The sequence below is a fragment of the Somniosus microcephalus genome, chromosome 19 (assembly GCF_052327205.1).
Source record: "Somniosus microcephalus isolate GS21.2 chromosome 19, FLI_Smic_1.0, whole genome shotgun sequence".
In the NCBI taxonomy this organism is placed as follows: domain Eukaryota; kingdom Metazoa; phylum Chordata; class Chondrichthyes; order Squaliformes; family Somniosidae; genus Somniosus; species Somniosus microcephalus.
Genome location: NC_141005.1, coordinates 6,166,789 through 6,188,346, shown reverse-complemented (window position 1 = coordinate 6,188,346; position 21,558 = coordinate 6,166,789). Strand labels below are relative to the sequence as shown.

General features: G+C 47.0%; 1 protein-coding gene across 2 annotated transcripts in view; it reads right to left on the bottom strand.

Annotated features, from left to right (window-relative positions):
* adgrd1 (adhesion G protein-coupled receptor D1) overlaps window positions 1–21,558 on the bottom strand; it is a 349,877-nt gene that overhangs the window by 298,404 nt on the left and 29,915 nt on the right. For both annotated transcript variants that reach the window (XM_086011896.1, XM_086011897.1), the window contains 4 exons: window positions 21,283–21,435; window positions 18,645–18,704; window positions 13,938–14,058; window positions 9,288–9,395 (listed from right to left, as the gene is read on the bottom strand). In XM_086011896.1, the coding sequence (XP_085868022.1) occupies window positions 9,288–9,395; window positions 13,938–14,058; window positions 18,645–18,704; window positions 21,283–21,435 (442 nt within the window). The remainder of the gene's footprint in view (window positions 1–9,287; window positions 9,396–13,937; window positions 14,059–18,644; window positions 18,705–21,282; window positions 21,436–21,558) is intronic.

Below are 21,558 nucleotides of genomic sequence, written 5' to 3'. Positions count from 1 at the left end.
CCTAACTCGCACCGAGTCCCGTTCACCCATCACCCCCCGTGTCCTAACTCGCACCATGTCCTGATCGCCCATCACACCTGTGCTCGCTGACCTACATTGGGTTCCGGCCCTCCAATTCTGGCCTCATTCCCAATTATAATCGCTCCACCATTGGCGGCTATGCCTTCAGCTGCCTGGGCCCCGAGCTCTGGAATTCCCTCCCTAAACCTCTCCACCTCTCTTATCCTTTAAGACGCTCTTTAAACCCAATCTCAATATCTCATGTGGCTCGGTGTCAAATTTTGTTTGATAATGCTCCTGTGAAGCACCTTGGGACGTTTTACGATGATTCACATTCGATACAGCCATTACTATTATCAAAGACGAGCGATCAAGGTCCAATTTCTACCCAACATCAGAATACAGACATGGGGTAGAAAAAAAATCAAGAAACTAGAGAAAAAAAATAATCACTGCGCCCTGTGATGTTTTATTTATCAAAGTTTAACTCAGTGCTGATTTAATTCTAGAAATAATTTTTATTTTACTTTGTCTGGTCTCTGGGCTGAGCTTTATTCTTCTTTCATTTACTGTGCTCGGAAGAAATCCGGTTCTAGTTTTAGTTTAATTTTTTTTTCTCAAATTTTAAGATTTATTCTTGGAAAAAAAGGTCATTGAAATTTTAACGGAGATAATTCGGTTTCTCGGGGACAGTACTGAGGGAGCACTGCATTGTCCTGCGTGAATGGACCCAATTTGCTTGCTCAGGTGGAGGTAGAAGACCCCATGGCTCTATTACATGGTCTACCGCGGGCTGGGCCAACATTCTACCCTAAACCAACACCACCCACGAAACAGATTGACTGGTCAGTCATCTCATGACGGTTTGTGGGATCTTGCTATGCAGAAATTGCTGCCGCCTTGAGGGGTTTTGATAGAGTAGATCGGGAGAAACAGTTTCCTGTGGTAGGAGGCTCAGTAACCAGAGGACACAGATCAGAGGGGAAGGGGAGAATTTAAAAAAAAATCTGGACTAAATCTCACTTGATTCATTCCAATACTGTCTGAGAGACGTTGGCCCAGTAATTCGGGTCCCAACGCGTGAGTAAGCACCGTGTACTCACGCGTGGGCCCAATGGAAGTACCGGTTTTCAGCATGCACAGCGCATGCGCGGAAAACCGGCATTTCCTTTCCTCTGAACCAAGGGGTTCAGAGGTGGAACGCGTGCGCACAGGAGTCTGCGCGTGTGCGTTGAAATTCCTTTTCTTTTTTTTTTTATAAACAGGGTTGCCCGTGCGATAAGGCCTCCAGTTTTTACGCGAGAAAAAAGCAGACGTAAGTACTTAGTTTTTAAAAGGTAAGTGGTCTATCAATTAAAGTTTAAAAATAATAAACCTGTGGAAAAAAAATTCTAAGACTTTACAGTAAGGTAAGTGTATTTTTAGACCCGATTTGTTAAAAATGTATTTTTTTCAAAAATTTGAATAATTGTTTAAATTAGTTTTTTACAGTTATTAATAGTTCTTTTAATTAGTGGGATTTTTTTAAACTTTTATTTGAAGTTTAAGTACTCTTTTGGGCACCCGGAGTTTTCATGAGTTTGACAGTTCTTACTATCAAACTCATGAATGAACTTTTGCAACCTCCGATTGGTTGCCCAGTGCTCACGTGATCCCAGCCGGCTCATCGAACTAACTACGCCGCTGGATCACGCAAGCACAGCGCGCCGGGAGCTGAACCGGGCCACTGACAGAAAATCCACGCAGGGCCAGGCTTCAACTGTCGGCGCGCTATGTAAGTGTAGGTCGGGGGCTTGCACCCGCGGGAAGCCCCCGACACCAATTTCTGGGCCAAAAACTATTCATCAAACAGCTGGAAGTGTAAAGGGGTAGTTTGTTTTATTTCTCAGCAATGGGCATTAATGCAAATTCCCCGGTTCCTATGCAGGGAAATTAGACCATTGATTGCGCCCCACAGGAGATTAAATCAGCGAGATCGCAGAACCCTTCTCTTGGCACGGAAAATAATTTCAAACGAGCCAACCTTTGATACCAGGGATGAGGGACTTCTGCTACGTGGAGAGACTGGAGAAGATGGGGTTGTTCTCCTTAGAGCAGAGAAGCTCAAGTGGAGATTTAATAGAGGTGCTCAAAAATTAAGAGGTTTTGTAAATGAGAAACTGTTTCCAGTAGCAGGTGGGTCGGTAACCTGAGGACACAGATTTAAGATAATGGGCAAAAGAACCAGAGGGGGCGATGAGGGGAATTTTTTTTATTTTTTATGCAGCGAGTTGTTGTGATCTGGAACGCGCTGCCTGAAAGGGCGGTGGGAGCAGATTCAATAGTAACTTTCAAATGGGAATTGGATAAATAGTTAAAAAGGAAAAATTTGCAGGGATATGGGGAAAGAGCAGGGAGTGGGACTAATTGGAGAGAATCTTTCAAAGAGCCGGCACAGGCACGATGGGCCGAATGGCCTCCTCCTGTGCTGTGAGATTCTGTGATTCTATAAACAGCAGATCTCCTTCAAAAATAACGCCCTGGGTTTGAGCCTTATGGTGCGTCCCCAGGATGTGATAAGGATCTAAAGTTCCTTTCTTTTTATTTGCTTTCCATATTTTCCTTCTAATCTTTTCAGGATTTCCTTTCGTAAACTATGCTTCAAAAATATGTGGAAATTGCCATTTCTTTCCTCAGATGATTCAGAGAGACACAAGAAATGATAAATTCCATTTCAGATTTCTGAACCAGAAGTTCCCATGTACTGACCAGAGTCATTGGAGCCCTGGGAATAATTTTAATCCGGTAATTTTACTAACGTCTGTCAGCGATTTTGCAACGTGCTCCCGATGGGTGAGGCTCAGCCTCAGGAGAGCTCGTTCACAACATTTACCCATTCCTCAAATTTTAAATCCCCAAAATAATTTAGTCCTAATTTTAATTTAGTTGGTGAAAATACAATGGGGAGGGAGTTCTAACTGGGAGCGGGATTGGGGCGGAGGGAAGGGACAAGCCAAGCAGCAAAAGCACCCGGTATCAGCAGCGTGAGGCCTGGGAGATTTTAACTCTCGGGCCCTATCCCCAAATCGCCAGTCAGGTACCCGCCCAAAACGGGCAGAAACTGGGACCGAAGGTTTGGCTCGTTGGCAAGGTGGTGAGTCGCAGAGAGAGGGTTCTGGAAGGTCTTGGAGGTTGGGGGTGGGGGTTTGGGGGAATCCCAGGGCAAGGGAGGCCTAAACATCTTAGTGGGACTCGGAGCAGCACACCTGCGGCTCCAGGCTCCACAAGGAAAGCAAGGAAGACTCCCCTTAAACGGCCTATTCCAATCCTGTTTACACCCAGCGGGAATACAGCAGTGATTTCCCGGCTCAGCTCTGAAATCACAGACAGGGCACAACCTGCAGATTTAAAGAATGACCCCGCTGGCTTTAGGCAGAAGAGAGGCTTAAAATCAGGATAGAATCATAGAATGGTTACAGCACAGGAGGCCATTCAGCCCCTCGAGCCCATGCCAACTCAGCTAGTCCCACTCCCCCGCCCTTTTTCCGTAGCCCTGCAAAGTTTTTTCTTTCAGATACTTACCCAACTCCCTTTTGAAAGCCACGATTGAATCTGCCTCCAGAACCCTCTCAGGCAGCGCATTCCAGATCCTCACCACTCGCTGCGTGAAAAAGTTTTTTCCTCACGTCGCCTTTGGTTCTTTTACCAATCACCTTAAATCTGTGTCCTCTGGTTCTCGATCCTTCTGCCAATGGGAACAGTTTCTCTCTATCTACTCTGTCCAGACCCCTCATGATTTTGAACACCTCGATCAAATCTCCTCTCAATCTTCTCTGCTCCAAGAACAACCCCAGCTTCTCCAGTCTATCCACGTAACTGAAGTCCCTCATCCCTGGAATCATTCTCATAAATCCTTTCTGCACCCTCTCTAAGGCCTTCACATCCTTCCTAAAGTGTGGTGCCCAGAATTGGACACTGTATTCCAGTTGGGGCCAAACCAGTGCTTTATACAGGTTCTCATCATAATTTCCACACTTTTGTACTCTATGGCGTAGACTTTCAGTGTGCCGTGAGGCAGGCTTTTAGGCGGGCGGGCGGGGGACAAAAATCCCAAATTCGGGGGTCCCGACACCATCCCGCCTCCACATAAGTTTCAGAGGAGGCGGGTACCCGCCCCGCACTGGGACCCGCCGACCCGAGGCGGGAAGGGATTAGTGCCAATTAACTGCCTGTTAACAGGTAGTTAACAGGCAGTTTTTAGCCTAATCCCTATTTTGAGGGGTGTCGTGTGGGATTCCCGACGGCTCCAAACCACGCCAGGTTAGAGCAAGCGGGCCGTTGGGTTGAAGGACTTGGAGGGGTCGCGATGTCGGTGTTCAGGTGAGTGATGGGTGCATGAGTGCAAAGGTAAGTGTGTTTGGTGTGTCTAAAGTGTGTAAAGAAGTTTAAATCACCTGTACTTACCTTAACAGCCTTTCTTCCTGTAGGCGTCGGGAGTCCATCACTCAGCCGGCACTGAAAGCTGAATGGCTGCGATCTGTCAAAAGTGACAGCCTTCAGCTTTTAGTGCTGGCGAGAGTTCTAACTGAGTCTGTGTAGAAGGACTCAGGTTAGAAGTCAGACTGTCAGTGTTTGACAGCTTCAAACAGCTGTGAAACACTGATATTTCATCTGTCAAGACCCCTTGACAGATGAAATTTCAGTCTGTGACGTCACCTGTTGCCGGGTGGCCCTTAATTGGCCTGCTGAGCCCGCTGGGCGGGCTCAACAAGGTCAATCAAGGGAAAATCGTGTGGATTGGCTGGACGTCGATGTAGGCGGGACTACAACCCGAAAGTTGTAGTCCCGCCTCCTTCCCGACAGCTTAATGAAAATCGACCCCTATACCTCTATATATGAAGCCCAGGATCCTGTAAGCCTTTTTAACTGCTTTCTCAACCTGCCCTGCCACCTTCGACGATTTGTGCACACATACCCCCAGGTCTCGCTGTTCTGTTTATATTTCCTCTCCTCATTCTTTCTACCAAGATGCATCACTTCACACATTTCTGCATTAAATTTCATCTGCCATGTGTCCACCCATTTCACCAGCCTGTCTATGTCTTCCTGAAGTCTATCACTATCCTCCTCACTGTTCACTATACTTCCACGCTTTGTGTCATCTGCAACTTTTGAAATTGTGCCCTGTACACCCAGGTCCAAGTCATTAATATACATCAAGAAAAGCAGTGGTCCTAGAACCGACCCCTGGGGAACACCACACTATACCTTCCTCCAGTCCCGAAAACAACCGTTCACCACTACTCTCTGTTTCCTGTCACTTAGCCAATTCCGTATCCATACTGCCACTGTCCCTTTTATTCCATAGGCTTCAACTTTGCTGGCAAGCCTATTATGTGGCACTTTATCAAACGCCTTTTGGAAGTTCATGTACACTACGTCAACCGCATTACCCTCATCAACCCTCTCTGTTACCTCATCAAAAAACTCGATCAAGTTAGTTAAACACGATTTGCCTTTAACAAATCCGTGCTGGCTTTCCTTAATTAATCCACACCTATCCAAGTGACTAATTGTTTCTAAAAGCTTCCCCACGACCGAAGTTAACCTGACCGGCCTGTAGTTGCTGGGTTTATCTTTACACCCTTTTTTGAACAATGGTGTAACATTTGCAATTCTCCAGTCCTCTGGCACCACCCCCATATCTAAGGAGGATTGGAATATTATGGCCAGTGTCTCCGCGATTTCCTCCCTCAATTCCCTCAGCGTTCTCGGATGCATCCCGTCCGCTCCTGGTGATTTATCTACTTTAAGTGCAGCCAGCCTTTCTAATACCTCTTCTTTATCAATTTTTATATTATCAAGTGTCTCCACTACCACCTCCTTCACTATGTCTATGGCAGCATCCTCTTCCTTGGTGAAGACAGATGCAAAGCACTCGTTTAGTTCCTCAGCCGTACCCTCTGCCTCTATGCATAGGTCTCCTTTTTGGTCCCTAATCGGCCCCAACCCCCCTCTTACTACCCTTTTACTATTTATATGACTATAGAAGACTTTTGGATTACCTTTTATGTTGGCTGCTATTCTATTCTCATACCCTCTCTTTGCCCCTCTTATTTTCTTTTTCACTTCTCCTCTGACCTTTCTATAGATAGCCTGATTCTCAGATGTACTTGCAACCTGACATCTGTCAATACGCGATTTTTCTGCTTCATCATATTCTCTATCTGTTTCGTCATCCAGGGAGCCCTGACTTTAGTTGCCCTGCCTTTCCCCCGAGTGGGAATGTACCTCAACTGTACCTGAACTATCTCCTCTTTAAAAGGCAGCCCATTGTTCCATTACAGTTTTGCCTGCCAATCTTTGATTCCAGTTTACCCGGGCCAGATCCGTTCTCATCCCACTGAAATTGGCTTTCCCCCAGTTAAACATTCTTACTCTAGATTGCTCCCTGTTCTTTTCCATAGCTAATCTAAACCTTATGATATTATGATCACTGTTCCCTAAATGTTCACCTACTGACACTTGCTCCACTTGACCTACCTCATTCGCCAGAACCAGATCCAGCAATGCCTCCTCCCTCGTCAGGCCGGAAACATACTGATCCAGAAAGTTCTCCTGAACACACTTCAGAAATTCTTCCCCTTTGCCTTTTACACTATTACTATCCCAGTCTATATTAGGATAGTAATTCCTCCCCAAATGCGTGAGTACGGAAGGGGTACTCACGCGTCTGGCCGGAGGAAATGCCGGTTTTCAGCATGCACAGCGCATGCGCTGAAAACCGGTATTTCCTCTCCTCTAACCCAAGAGGTGAAGAGGCTAACGCGTGCACTGTAGGGGGCAGTGCGTGCGTCTTGGATTTCCTCTGTTTTGGGGGATTTGCGCATGTCTAAAGGCCTCCGGTCTTTACGCTTGTAAAAAGCACACGTAAGTATTTATTTTTACAGGTAAGTGGTGTTTTATTGCAGTTTAGAATTTTTTTTCCCCACAGGTTTATTATTTTAAAGAATCTACAATAAGGTAAGTTTAGTTTTAGACCCTTTTTAGTTTAAATAGTGTTTTGGGCCCCCGTAGTTTTCACGAGTTTGACAGTTCTTACTCTCAAACTCATGAATGGACCTTCCCCTCCCCTGATTGGTTGTACAGTGCTCACCTGATCCCAGCCGGCACATCGCACTAACTACGCCGTTGGATCAGGTAAGCACTGCGCGCTGACATCTGAACCGGGCCAGTGACAGGAAATGCAAGCAGGCCCGGGCTTCAGATGTCAGCGCGCCGGGTGAGTGCAGATCGGGGGCTTGCACGCGCGGCAAGCCCCCGACACCAAGTTCTGGGCCATTAAGATAGTTGAAGTCCCCCATTATCACTACTCTATAGTTCTTGCACCTCTCTGTAATTTCTCTGCAAATTTGCTCCTCCATATCTTTCCCACTAGTTGGTGGTCTATAGAATACACCTAGTAGTGTAATGGCACATCTATCGTTTCTTAACTCTAACCAAATAGATTCTGCCCTTGACCCCTCCAGGACATCCTCTCTCTCCAGCACTGTAACATTCTCCTGAACCAATACTGCCACACCACCTCCTATCTTTACTTGCCTATCCTTCCTGAACACCTCATCACCAGGAATATTTAATACCCAATCCTGCCCTTTTTTGACCCAGGTCTCAGTTATTGCCACAACATCATATTCTCATGTGGCTATTTGCGCCTGCAGCTCACTTACCTTGTTTACTACGCTTCGTGCGTTCACATACATACACTGTAAACCCATCTTAGACCATCCTGTACTCTCTCTTAATTGGACCCCACCTAATACCGTACTATTTCTTACTCTAGTGCTCTCTGCCTCTCCCAATCCTTTGAGCACTTTATTTCTCCTTTCTAATGTTACATCCTGGTGCCCATTCCCCAGCCAAATTAGTTTAAACCCTCCCCAACAGCACTAGCAAACCTCCCCGCGAGGATATTGGTTCTGGCCTTGTTGAGGTGCAACCCGTCTGGCCTGTACAGGTCCCACCTCCCCCAGAACTGGTCGCAATGCCCCAGGAATCTGAAGCCCTCCCTCCTGCACCATCTCTCCAGCCACGCATTCATCTATTCTATCCTCCTATTCCTGTACTCACTCGCACATGGCACTGGGAGTAATCCGGAGATTACTATCTTTGAGGTTCTGCTTTTTAATCTCTTTCCTCGCTCCCTAAAATCTGCCTGCAGGGCCTCATCCCTCTTTCTACCTATGTTGTTGGTACCAGTGTGGACCACGACCTCTGGCTGTTCACCCTCCCCCCTCAGAGTGTCCTGCAGCCGCTCAGAGACATCCTTAACCCTGGCACCAGGGAGGCAACATACCATCCTGGAGTCATGTCTGCGGCTGCAGAAACACCTGCCTGCTCCCCTAACTATCAAATCCCCTACCACAATTGCTCTCCCCCTCTTCTTCCTCCCCCGCACCCCCCCACCACCCCGTACAGCTGAGCCACCCGTGGTGCCGTGGACTTCGCTCTGGCTGCACTCCCCAGAGGAACCATTGCCCTCACCAGTACTCAGAACAGAATACTGGTTGGAGAGCGAGATGCATTCAGGGAACTCCTGCACTACCCGCCTGGTCCTCCTTTTCTGTCTGGTGGTCACCCATTCTCTCTCTGCTTGCACACTCCTTAGCTGTGGGGTGACCACCTCCTGAAACGTGCTATCCACGAAGCTCTCAGCCTCACGGATGCACCACAGTGACGCCAGCTGCTGCTCAAACTCTGAAACCCGGAGCTCGAGCTCCTCCAGCTGATGACACTTCCTGCACACGTGGTCGTCCAGGACACAGGAAGCGTCCTGGATTTCCCACATGGCACAGGATGCGCATTCCGCGGGACTGAGCTGCCCTGCCATGCCTCTATTTAATAGACTATTAACTAACTTACAGAAACTTTAGACTAAGATGGACCTGATTCAAGTTAATATAACAGTTACTAATTTAATATACTATTAACTGTTACTAATCGCCAAGTTTCTGCTTAACTATTAGCCAGCTATTTAACCCCGGCCCCGAAGTTGAATAATAAAAGAAACCGATGTGACCTTCACCACCCAACCAGCTACCAGCTATCCGGTGATGTCACTCCGGGATTTTTTCTCTCCGTTCTCCTTATATCAGCGGGAAGTGGGCGAGTAAGTTTCTGCTGGGCGAGTCGGGTCAAGCGTTGCCCCGGTAATTTTGAGCAGTCACGCGCAGGCTCAGACTGGACAGAGAACCCGACTCAAAGGCAAGGGAGAGTTTGTTATCTACGCACTTTGATAGGCTGCTTACTTTGACTGTGGAAAGCTTCCCCGGGGATGGAGATGTAGCTCATTCCTCGGGATGGGAAACGGTAATTGGTCAGACCTGCGCCATCAGGAACTTTGACCAACGAGTAATCTGTGAACAGAATGGAATCAGTTGTTTTAGTATTCCTCTCCTACTCCAGAATCTGGACTAAATCTCACTTGATTCATTCCAATACCGTCTGAGACACATTAACTATTCATCAAACAGCTGGAAGTGTAAAGGGGCAGTTTGTGCTATTTCTCTGCAATGGGCATTAATGCAAATTCCCCGGTTCCTATGCAGGGAAATTAGACCATTGATTGCGCCCCACAGGAGGTTAAATCAGCGAGATCGCAGAACCCTTCTCCTGGCACGGAAAATAATTTCAAATGAGCCAACCTTTGATACCAGTGATGAGGGGGCTCTGCTATTTGGAGAGGCTGGGGAAGCTGGGACTGTTCTCCTTAGAGCAGAGAAGCTCAAGTGGAGATTTAATAGAGGTGTTCAAAAATTAATATGTTTTGTAAATAAGGAGAAATTGTTTCCAGTGGCAGGAAGGTCGGTAACCAGAGGACACAGATTTAAGTTAATTAGAAAAAGAACCAGAGAGGAGATGAGGGGAATTTATTTTACGCAGCATGTTATGATCTGGAATGCACTGCCTGAAAGGGCGGTGGAAGCAGATTCAATAGTAACTTTCAAAAGGGAATTGGATAAATACTTGAAAAGGAAACAATGCAGGGCTCTGGGGAAAGAGCGGGGGGGAGTGGGACTAATTGGAGAGAATCTTTCAAAGAGCCGGCACAGGCACGATGGGCCTCCTTCTACAGCAGTCAGCTCCTTCTCTGCCCGAGCACGGCCATTTTATCAGCATGTTAAACTTCTGTCATCAAGAGCAACCCCCTCAAGCAGCTCACAATGTGATCCTACGACACTATTCGAAGAGCAGGAGAGTTCTCCTGAAAGGATAATTACAGTCCTAGCCTTTTTGGGCTACCCCAGATCAGGCGTATTCCCCAGATGTTCACCTTCAACTTAAGTTAGAGATAGCCGAATTCCATAAGATGCTTAAATGGGTCTAAAGGTTCAGGCTATCTCTCCCCAAAGGAACGGAATGACTGAAGATGTTACCGTCCTCCAGATAGTACTTTTAATAAGTTGAACTAGACTGTAACCTTCTGGATATTATGAGGGTCCGGAATACCCCCCCAGAATTCTGCAACTCCTTACAAAAGTGTGTACAGAATTTGTGGGTTTGCGAGTCTATACAGATTTACTCTTTGAGACAATTCTAAAAATATATAGTTTTATTTAAGAGCCGACATTCAGTTAACATCTGTTGAATCAGTCGCAACATTAACAATTCAAAATACAATTAGCTTACATTTCTTATTTCTCAGAGATCCTTATTCTCAAATCTTTACTTCGTTACATTTCTTATTTCTTTCTTATTTCTAAATCCAGAACATCCACCAAAATCAATCACTTTGACTTCCCGAGACTCAAAGATTTACAGAGATGCCTCTGAAGGGTTGCAAAACGCTATGATCTGGACGAGGGAATTGGATGTAATATCTCCAAATTTGCAGACAACACAAAGCTGGGTGGGAGGGTATGCTGTGAGGAGGATGTCGTGAAACTCCAGTACGATTTGGACAGGTTGGGTGATTGGGCAGAAACATGGCAAATGCACTATAATGTGGATAAATGTGAGGTTATCTACTTTGGTGGCAAAAACAGGAAGGCAGATTATTATTTGAATGGCAATAGATTGGGAGAAGGGGAAGTGCAAAGAGACCTGGGTGTTCTTGTGCACCAGTCGCTGAAGGTAAACATGCAGGTGCAGCAGGCGGTTAAGAAGGCAAATGGTATGTTGGCCTTCGTAGCAAGAGGGTTCGAGTACAGAAACAAGGATGTCTTGCTGCAGTTGTACAGGGCCTTGGTGAGACCGCACCTTGAGTATTGTGTGCAGTTTTGGTCACCTTATCTGAGGAAGGACGTTCTTGCCATGGAAGGAGTGCAACGAAGATTCACCAGGCTGATACCTGGGATGGCAGGAATGACGTATGAGGAGAGATTGTGTCGATTGGGCTAATACTCACTGGAGTTTAGAAGATTGAGAGGGGATCTCATCGAAACCTATAAAATTCTGTCAGGCCTGGACAGACTAGATGCAGGAAGGATGTTTCTGATGGCCGGGGAGTCCAGAGCCAGGGGTCATAGTCTAAGGATAAGGGGTAAGCCATTTAGGACTGAAATGAGGAGGAATTTCTTCACCCAGAGAGTGGTGAACCTGTGGAATTCTCTGCCACAGAGGGCGGTGGAGGCCAGTTCATTAAATATATTCAAGGAGTTGGATATATTTCTTAAGGCTAAAGGGATCAAGGGATATGGGGAGAAGGCAGGGACAGGGTACTGAATTTGGATGATCAGCCATGATCTCATTGAATGGCGGAGCAGGCTCGAAGGGCCAAATGGCCTACTCCTGCTCCTATCTTCTATGTTTGCCCGTTCAGCAAGTTCTGACTTTTCTGTTGAAAAGGTCTTATTTTTACACCCTTTTGGCAGTGGTTTCTTCTTTGATGCTCTCTGCTGATATCAGCTAATTGTCTTTATTGATACCTCTTTCGAATGTTTTCTATCTTACTGTCAATTCAACTATTGCATGCATAATTATTTCTCTACCTTTTAGTGTTTCAAAAACCATCATAAAAACAATGACAGCTATGATTTCTGTTTGATGACATTCCTACAAAATGCTTTCATTCAATTCTTAATATTGGCTTTACTGGTTTTTAGCAGACATTTTGACTCTGTGGTGATCCATGTTTAATACAAACACAATGCAATTGCTTGGTGTCTCTATTGAAGTCATATTTTCAAAGTGTCCTCGTTGGTATTATATTTACAATATGTAAATCAAAACCACTTTAACTGTGTGTTTACTTGTTTTCTAGCTATCTCAATTGGTTGCATATTTAATCTTATGGTTTCTGTTTTCCAAGTTTAACATAAAACTATTTGACCAGCAGGTTTCTTTACTTGATGTCATTCTTTCAAAGGCACATGCCTCTTTTAATGTTTGTATTTCTGTTTTACGCATTAGCTCTTCACACTTTAAACTGGGTCTTCTCATTGTGTTGGTTGCAAACCGTAGAACTTTCGGAAGCACCAATGGTTTGCTTCAATCTTTCATTGTTTTAGTATATTTAACTATTTCCCATTTCAAAGCTTGTTTACAACTTTGTTATCAGCTGATCTTTATCTCCGAAGCCTGTATTTCTGTTCACAGCCGGTGTCTCCGAGGCTTTCGATTTTTAAACCCAGTCTGTCTTTTATTAATAATATTAGAAATGTGTTCATGGTATCGTGTATTTCTCTGAATCGTGGCGATTCCTTCACACTCCCCGGTGTCCCGGCCAATAATTATACCTCAAATAACACCACCTAAAGCAGATGATCTGGTCATTTATCTCATTGCTGTTTGTGGGATCTTACTGTGTGCAATTGGTTGCCCCGTCGGCCTATATTCCAACAGTGACTACACTCCGAGTGAGCAGCACCGAGTTTGAACTAAGGGATCGGGGTGTAATTTAGCTCAATCTAAATGCCGGTTTTTTAAATTTTCATCAGCTGCCATTTAATTGTCTGTTTGTAGCAAAGCAACGTTATATGAAGTCAAAACCACCACAAGGCAAATCCATCTTAGTGTCCGTGAATTCCAAATTAAATTGTGAGGCTGAAGGGGGAGAGCTGTCAGGTTGGAGACTCGATCCCAGTTGCCTGCTGAGTTGAGATGGGTTTTTTTTTTTTTTTTTTTTTAATATTTGTCCATGGGATGTGGACGTCGCTGGCAAGGCCGGCATTTATTGCCCATCCTGAATTGCACTCCAGAAAATGGTGGTGAGCCGCCTTCTTGAACCGCAGAGGGCAGTTAAGAGTCAACCACATTGCTGTGGGTCTGGAGTCACATACAGGCCAGACCGGGTAAGGACGGCAGATTTCCTTCCCTAAACGACATTAGAGAACCAGATGGGTTTTTACGACAATCCGGTAGTTTCATGGTCACCATTACTGATACTAGCTTTTTATTCCAGATTTATTTAATTAACTGAATTTAAATTCCCCAGCTGCCGTGGTGGGATTTGAACTCACGTCTCATGGATCACTCTGGATTACTAGCCCAGTGACATTACCACTATGCTACCGTACCCCAGAAGGTGCTACAATAGGCAGCAGTTCTGTATTAACACGGGGCAATAACTGGACAAGGGTCCTGCTCCTATCCCAGCAGCCCTGCTGGGCAGCTCCATGTGGGTCAGGTACAGGCGGCACCAGGCTCGGAACTGGACTACCACAGGGGCTGGAAATCTGTAACAGAAAGCGTTAGACACACTCGGCCAATCAGTCAGCAGCTGCGGGGAGAAAGAACCGGTGAGTCGATGCTTCCAATGGGGATCCTGCACCAGAACTGAACTGAGCAGCACTTTAAAAAGGAACAGAACGGAAGCAGGCTATGAAAAGAAATGGAATTTACAGCTCACTCGATTTCTTCCCGTGTGGGTGCGCCTGCCTGTGCGCGTGCCTCGCCCCTTTCTCCAGAGAGGAGGGGACAGGAGAAAATCGGGCAGAAACAGACATTAAAACACATACCGGCCACTGCAGAGCTTCCCTCAATGCTCACGACTGAGGCCGAGTTTCCCTCCATACTGCTCGCTACATGAACCAAGACCCTGTCGACCGTCCCAATCAATCCACTTACAACGGTTGCAGACTGAGGACATAAAACAAAATCCAAAAACTGTAAATGCAACGTCTGGTCTGGAGACCAGTTTCCGCGGATGTGGATGAACAGTTTGTGCTGCATGAGAATCTAAACTAAAAACAGCACTAAAAAAGGTCATTAGTGAAAGTAAGTACAGCTAATTAAAACATATAGAATAAAGTCATACAAATTACAGCACAGAGGCAATTCAGCCCATGACGCCTGTGCTCGTGTCAGCTGTGGCTCAGTGGGCAGCACACTCGCCTCTGAGTCAGAAGGTCATGGGTTCAAGTCTGACTCCAGAGACAAAAATCAGAGCTAACACTCCAGGGTCAGTACTGAGGGAGTGCCGCACTGTCAGAGGGGCGGTACTGAGGGAGCGCCGCACTGTCAGAGGGGCGGGTACTGAGGGAGCGCCGCACTGTCGGAGGGGCGGTACTGAGGGAGCGCCGCACGGTCGGAGGGGCAGTACTGAGGGAGCGCCGCACTGTCAGAGAGGCGGTACTGAGGGAGCGCCGCACTGTCGGAGGGGCGGTACTGAGGGAGCGCCGCACTGTCGGAGGGGCGGTACTGAGGGAGCGCCGCACTGTCGGAGGGGCGGGTACTGAGGGAGCGCTGCACTGTCGGAGGGGCGGGTACTGAGGGAGCGCTGCACTGTCGGAGGGGCGGTACTGAGGGAGCGCCGCACTGTCAGAGGGGCGGTACTGAGGGAGTGCCGCACTGTCGGAGAGGCAGTACTGAGGGAGTGCCGCACTGTCGGAGGGGCAGTACTGAGGGAGTGCCGCACTGTCGGAGGGGCAGTACTGAGGGAGTGCCACACTGTCAGAGGGGCCATCTTTCGGATGAGATGTTAAACCGAGGCCCCGTCTGCCTAAAATATTCCACAACACTATTTCAAAGAAGAGTGGGGGAGTTCTCCCCGGTGTCCTGGCCAATATTCTCTTGTCAAATACTTATCCAATTCTTTGAAGTGATGTTTTCATCTCTACCTCAACAACCACTCACATTGTAAGCATTCCATTTTCTAACGCTCTCCAATCTCTATCTCTGGGAATCAGTCCAAAAAAAACACATCCTACAAAACAAACATCATCTTGCATTGATACAGAGCCTTTAATGTAGTAAAACCTCCCAAGGTGCTTCACAGGAGCGTAAATCAGACAAAAATTTGACACCGAGCCACATAAGGAGATATTAGGACAGATGACCAAAAGCTTGGTCAAAGAGCTAGGTTTTAAGGAGGAGAGAGAGGCGGAGAGGTTTAGGGAGGGAATTCCAGAGCTTAGGGCCTCGGCAGCTGAAGGCACGGCCGCCAATTGTGGAGCGATGGAAATCGGGGATGCTCAAGAGGGCAGAATTGGATGAGCGCAGAGATCTTGGAGGGTCGTAGGGCTGGAGGAGGTTACAGAGACAGGGAGGGAGGGTAGGCCATGGAGGGATTTGAAAATGAGGATGAGAATTTTAACAAGGGCCAGAAGATCCTATCCCTGCGACCCATACAAGGCCCGGAGCACATGGCGAAAGGGTCGGTTTTCAGTCAGAATTGTTCTCTGTAAAAAAAGTATAACCCACTTGTACCAAATTGCGCTCGGCGTTAAAATAACGCACGCTCAACATCTTTGTGAACACCACACCAAGCGGTTTAGGTCCCGTTGCCAATTTTCTCCGCACTTTGTAAACTATTCAGGTGATCCTGGGATGCGGGCCACCCAACTGCTGGTTGCCAACCCTCCAGGCCTGTCCTGGAGTCTCCAGGAATGGAACATTCATCTCCTGAACACTGTTGCGAGTAAACCACAGGGGCGCAAAAAAAAGTTGCTTTTTTTTTTATATAAAGAAAAGCATTTTCTTTGAACGTTTTTGCTTATTAATTATAAAATTATTGGAGATGGGGGGAGGGAAACGGCCATTTGACCGGGCGGGGCGGTTAGAGGTGAGAGGTCAGGAGGTGAAACCGCCAGGAATATGTCCAGCCAGAGTTGGCAACCCAACGCGGGAAGAATCGCTCATGGAGCACATCTCGGACAATCCGGGATTTCCCGCGGTGGGCCTCCCTTCCCGCTGGGACCCCTCGATCGTGGAATCATTGGCTCTAATTGGCCATCAGTGGGGGGGAATTCCCGGCATGCGCTGTGTGTAGAGAGATCAGCAAACACGCTCCTTTATAAAACGGGCTGACAGCTTAGTAATCCACGTCACAGGGAGCAGCCTCTCCCTTTACAAAGCATTGCTTGGTGCAGAGTTCAATTGAAGGGCTACGGTGGGGGGGGGGGGGGGGGGGGGGGGGGAAGAGTGAGGAAGTGGGTCTAATTGAAGAGCCCTTTCAAAAGAGCCACCACAGGCTCGATGGGCTGAAAGGCCTCCTTCTACACTGTATGATTCCACTCCGTGTCAGTGAAGGCCAGCAATCATTCAAAAGCCATCAGAGTCCAACGAAATAACTACGTTCTACGATTTGTGCTCCGTCAAAACATAATGAAAGATATCCTCATTAAAAAAAGGAAGTTGGGATTTTTTTAAATACATGAACTCAAAGGAAAGTTGGCCATTTCACTGGGTGCAGTCAGCAGCTTGGAATGTACTTTATCTACTCTCCGTACGAAGGGATCACACAGCTGTGTACGCTCCAGACCCATCCATATCTCCAAGGGAGACACTGAGGAGTTGCTGCTTGATGCTGGCCTCTCACTGCTCCTGGGAACCCAAGCTCGTCAGGTGATCAGAAACAAGGAAGGTCTTGCTCAGGAAAAGCTTTCTGTGAAGCCATTCTTACCCTCGTTTTCCAATCCCTCCACGGCCTCGCCCCTCCCGATCTCTGCAACCTCCTCCAGCCCCGCAACCCTCCGAGGTCTCTGCGCTCCTCCAATTCTGGTTTCTTGTGCATACCAGATTTTCATCGCTCCACCGTTGGCGGCCGTGTTTTCCTCTGCCAGGGCCCTAATCTCTGGAATTCCCTCCCTAAACCTCTCCTCCTCCTTTCAGACGCTCCTTAAAGCCTGTCCAAATATCTAGTGTGGCTCGATGTCAAATCTTGTTCGATAACGCTCAGGTGAAGCGCTTTGGGACGTTTTATTATGTTATAGGTGCTATAAAAATGCGAGGAGTTGTTGTTGTATAATTCACCCTTGGGGTAGGGGCAGGGCTGGCATTTACTGCCCATCCTCAGTTCACCCGAGGGCATTCGGGCTTAGAAACTCACTGATGCTCTTGCCCGTTTTACAGGAACCTGGAGTTTTGGAAAGTGCTGTCCTCAATGTTTGTGCTTCATGAGTGGATAACTCCTAAATCAGAGATCAGTTAGTGCCAGCAGATTAACGAGAAGAGGGACATGATGGGACTGCTCAAGCTCCAACCCTCCAAGTGGTTCATGAAGATTAAAAGCGTGACCAATTCCACCCTACCCTAAAGAGCTGTAAATCATTCACTGAAGCACAAAATAGCTAGTGAGATATATTAATGAACATTCTACTAACAATAAAGCTAAAGACAATTTAGGAAGTGACTTGAAAGACCAAGATACCCATCTGATTTCTTCATTTGCCGGGGGTCATTTCAGTAAAACAAGTTTGATGGACATCCATGCGAAAGCGTACAGTTTATGGAGTAAGTTTTCTGCTTGTATGAGGGGTGCTAGTTGGTAGCACTCTCACCCCTGAGTCAGAAGGTCGTGGGTTCAAGTCCCACTCCAGAGACTGGAGCACAAAAATCCAGGTTGACTTTCCAGTGCAGTGCTGAGGGAGTGCCGCACTGTCGGAGGTGCCGTCTTTCACATGAAACATTAGACCGAGGCCCCGTCTGCTCGCTCAGGTGGATTTAAAAGATCCCACAGCATTATATCGAAGAGCAGGGGAGTTATCCTCGGCGTCCTGGCCAATATTTATCTCACAACCAACATCACTAAAACAGATGACCTGGTCATTGATCTCATTGCTGTTTGTGGGACCTTGTTGTGCTGCTTTCCCTGCATTACAACAGTGACTTCTCTTCAAAAGTACTTTTTTTTTTTAATTCATTCACGGGATGTGGGCATCGCTGGCAAGGCCAGCATTTATTGCCCATCCCTAATTGCCCTTGAGAAGGTGGTGGTGGTGAGCCGCCTTGAACCGCTGCAGTCCGTGTGGTGAAGGTGCTCCCACAGTGCTGTTAGGGAGGGAGTTCCTGGATTTTGACCCAGTGACGATGAAGGATCGGCTGATATACTTCAAGTCAGGATGGTGAGTGACTTGGAGGGGAACTTGGAGGGGGTGGTGTTCCCATGCGCCTGCTGCCCTTGTCCTTCTAGGAGGATGAGGTCGCAGGTTTGGGAGGTGCTGTCAAAAGCTTTGAGACATCCTGAGGTGGTGATAGGTGCTATAGAAATTAAATTTATTTCTTTAGTGCAGAGCCTCACTCTCCAGGGAGTTAAATCGTGGGCTTTGTGCGTGGTATTTCCCAAAATGCAGTCCCAGTGGCAAGGTTCATTCTATTAGTACTACATTCTGAACAAGTGTCAACAACTCCCCTAACCTGCATTGGTCAGTGATTTTCAACCTGGAGATAAATGAGGTAGCACCGCTCAACACAATGACTGACATAGTCAGCAAAACGCTCCTTACCTCCGCTGTTGCAGCCCAACTGGGCAAGGCCAGAACCTCTCCCACAGTCTGCAGGAAGTTCTAAGAAAACAATGAAATAATCCGGTTAGATATTAGCACCATTGGCCAAGGATGTCGTGCTCTTTGCTGGACCCTATCCTGCAACAAACTGCAGGGAGACAGCTGATAGTTTGTGACACCATCAGAGTTTTAAGAACATTGAAGCCTTGACTCCATGTTTATGCCAACACGCTGCAACAACAACTTGCATTTATACAGCGCCTTTAACGTAGTGAAATGTTCCAGGGCGCTTCACAGGAGCGATTTCAGACAACACTTGACACCGAGCCACATAAGGAGATATTGGGGTAAGTAAAGAGGTAGGTTTTACAGAGCGTCTTGAAGGAGTGGAGAGAGGTTACAGAGATGGGAGGGAGTGGGGGGGGCCAGGGAGGGATTTGAAAACAAGGATGAGAATTTTAAAATCGAGGCGTTGCTGGAGCCAATGTAGGTCAGCGACCACAGGCGGGGTGTTGGGTGAACGGGACTTGGTACAAGTTTCGGATGAGATCAAGTTTACGGAGGGTAGAATGTGGGAGGCTGGCCAGGAGTGCGCTGGAATAGTCGGGTCCAGAGGTAACAAAGGCATGGGAGGGTTTCAGCAGCAGATGAGCTGAGGCAGGGGCGGGGTAGATTTTCATCTTCACTGCCCAGGTGGTAATATGGCGGAGCGGATCACCCGTGTTTATAGAATCCGCTCGATTTCCATTCAATTGATTACTCACAAAGTCTCTTTGGCTGTGTTCAGATTGCGAGCACCCCACGAGGTCTCCTATGGCCCACCTCCAATTGTCCCAAAGAGAGATGGCTCGGCCAAGTCAGAGGTCATCAAGAGTCAACCACATAGTGTGGGGACTGGAGTTACGTGTAGGCCCAGACCGGGTAGATTCCATTCCCCGAGGGGCATTAGTTGAATCTTGCAGGGTTTGACAGGGTAGATGCAGGGAGGATGTTTCCCCCTGGCTGGGGAGTCTAGAACCAGGGGTTGTATTGATTTGTATGTGGGTTCAATGACGACACATTTATGAAAGAGATGTCTTTTTATCTAAAGTATGTTCAACTCAGTTAAACAGCATTACAGGAGACACCATCTTAGAGATTCATCTAAAACTAAACTAAAATTAAACTGCCTGTCTCTCACATGCCCTCTGCTGGTCAGGCATAAATAATCAATCAGGCAAATATGCTGGTAAAGCATAAATAATCAAACAGGCAAATACCATCACTATTTGCTGATATCATTACAGGGGTCACAGTCTCAGGATAAGGGGTCGGCCATTTAGGACTCAGATGAGGAGAAATTTCTTCACTCAGAGGGAGGTGAATCTTTGGAATTCTCTGCCCCAGAGGGCTGTGGAGGCTCAGTCGTTGAGTATATTCAAGACAGAGATCGATAGATTTTTGAATATTAAGGGAATCAAGGGATATGGCGATCGGGTGGGAAAGTGGAGTTGAGGTCAAAGATCAGCCATGATCTTATTGAATGGCGGAGCAGGCTCGAGGGGCCAAATGGCCGACTCCTGCTCCTATTTATGTTCTTATTGGTTTTAACAACAGTCTGCCAGCTTTCATTTTATCCGATGCCAGACCACAAATTTTGAGTTCAATTTCATCCCTTGCCGTGACGGGATGTTTAGAAGAATGAGAGGGGATCTCATTGAAACTTATAAAATTCTGACAGGACTGGACAGACTAGATGCAGGAAGGATGTTCCCGATGGTCAGGGAGCCCAGAACCAGGGGTCACAGTCTAAGGATAAGGGATAAGCCATTTAGGACAGAGATGAGGAGGAATTTCTTCACCCAGCGAGTGGTGAACCTGTGGAATTCTCTACCACAGAAGGCAGTGGAGGCCAATTCATTAAATATATTCAAGAAGGAGTTAGATATATTTCTTGAGGCTAAAGGGATCAAGGGGTATGGGGAGAAAGCAGGGACAGGGTACTGAATTTGGATGATCAGCCATGATCGCATTGAATGGCGGAACAGGCTCGAGGGGCCGAATGGCCTACTCCTGCTCCTATCTTCTATGTTTCTATGATGTGACCTCGCAACCTCTAGCTCAGAGCGCCAGAAAGAATAACGGAACCAGAAAAATCTCCTTTTGCTATCTCTACATTCCTCAAATTGATATCAATCCAGCTCCTTCTCCAAAGTTGTCAATTAGTCCAACGCAACCTCAGCCTCTGGGAGATTCTTCCTAATGTAAAAGGAACAAGTTGGCTTTGGTTGGAAAGTGTGGGCGTTGAACCTCTGTTTACATCGAGACGACACACAGAGATCCCGCAAGTGTCAAACTCTGTGATTATTAGTTACAAGATGTGATGAAATATTCCATTCATCACTGCCTGTGACTGTGGTCGGTTTCAGTGTCATTTCCCTTCCCCCAGTCCTCATTGTATTGTTTATTGGAATGTGCTGTGTGTAGGGCTCCGCCCATACCTGGCCCCTTTTGTAAGCTAGCTCAGTCTGGCCTCAGTCTCCAGAAGGAAGATACCTCTCTCTCTTACGTGTTACTTTCTAAGTTAATAAAAGCCTTGTTTTGTTTCGCTAACATCGAGTCTCGGAATTATTGAGGCACATCACAAGATTAGCGTTACCTTGGTCAGATTGGAAGCGGTTTGTTGCGGCAGAGTTTCATTTGGAAGGACCAAGGAGGAATCAAGGAACCCGACAGTAGTGAATGGATAGTGCAACGTCTTTGTTCCCTCTTTCGAATTGGCCGTATCGGAGGAGTTAGCGTCTGCAGAGGTCTGAAAAGAAGCAAGGACATTTCGCTGAGCCAGTATCACCGACATTTCACTCGGCTGCCCTCTTCCGATGCCAGAGCGTTTCACGGAATAATTTTGAACAAAGGAATCCCAGACTTGGATACC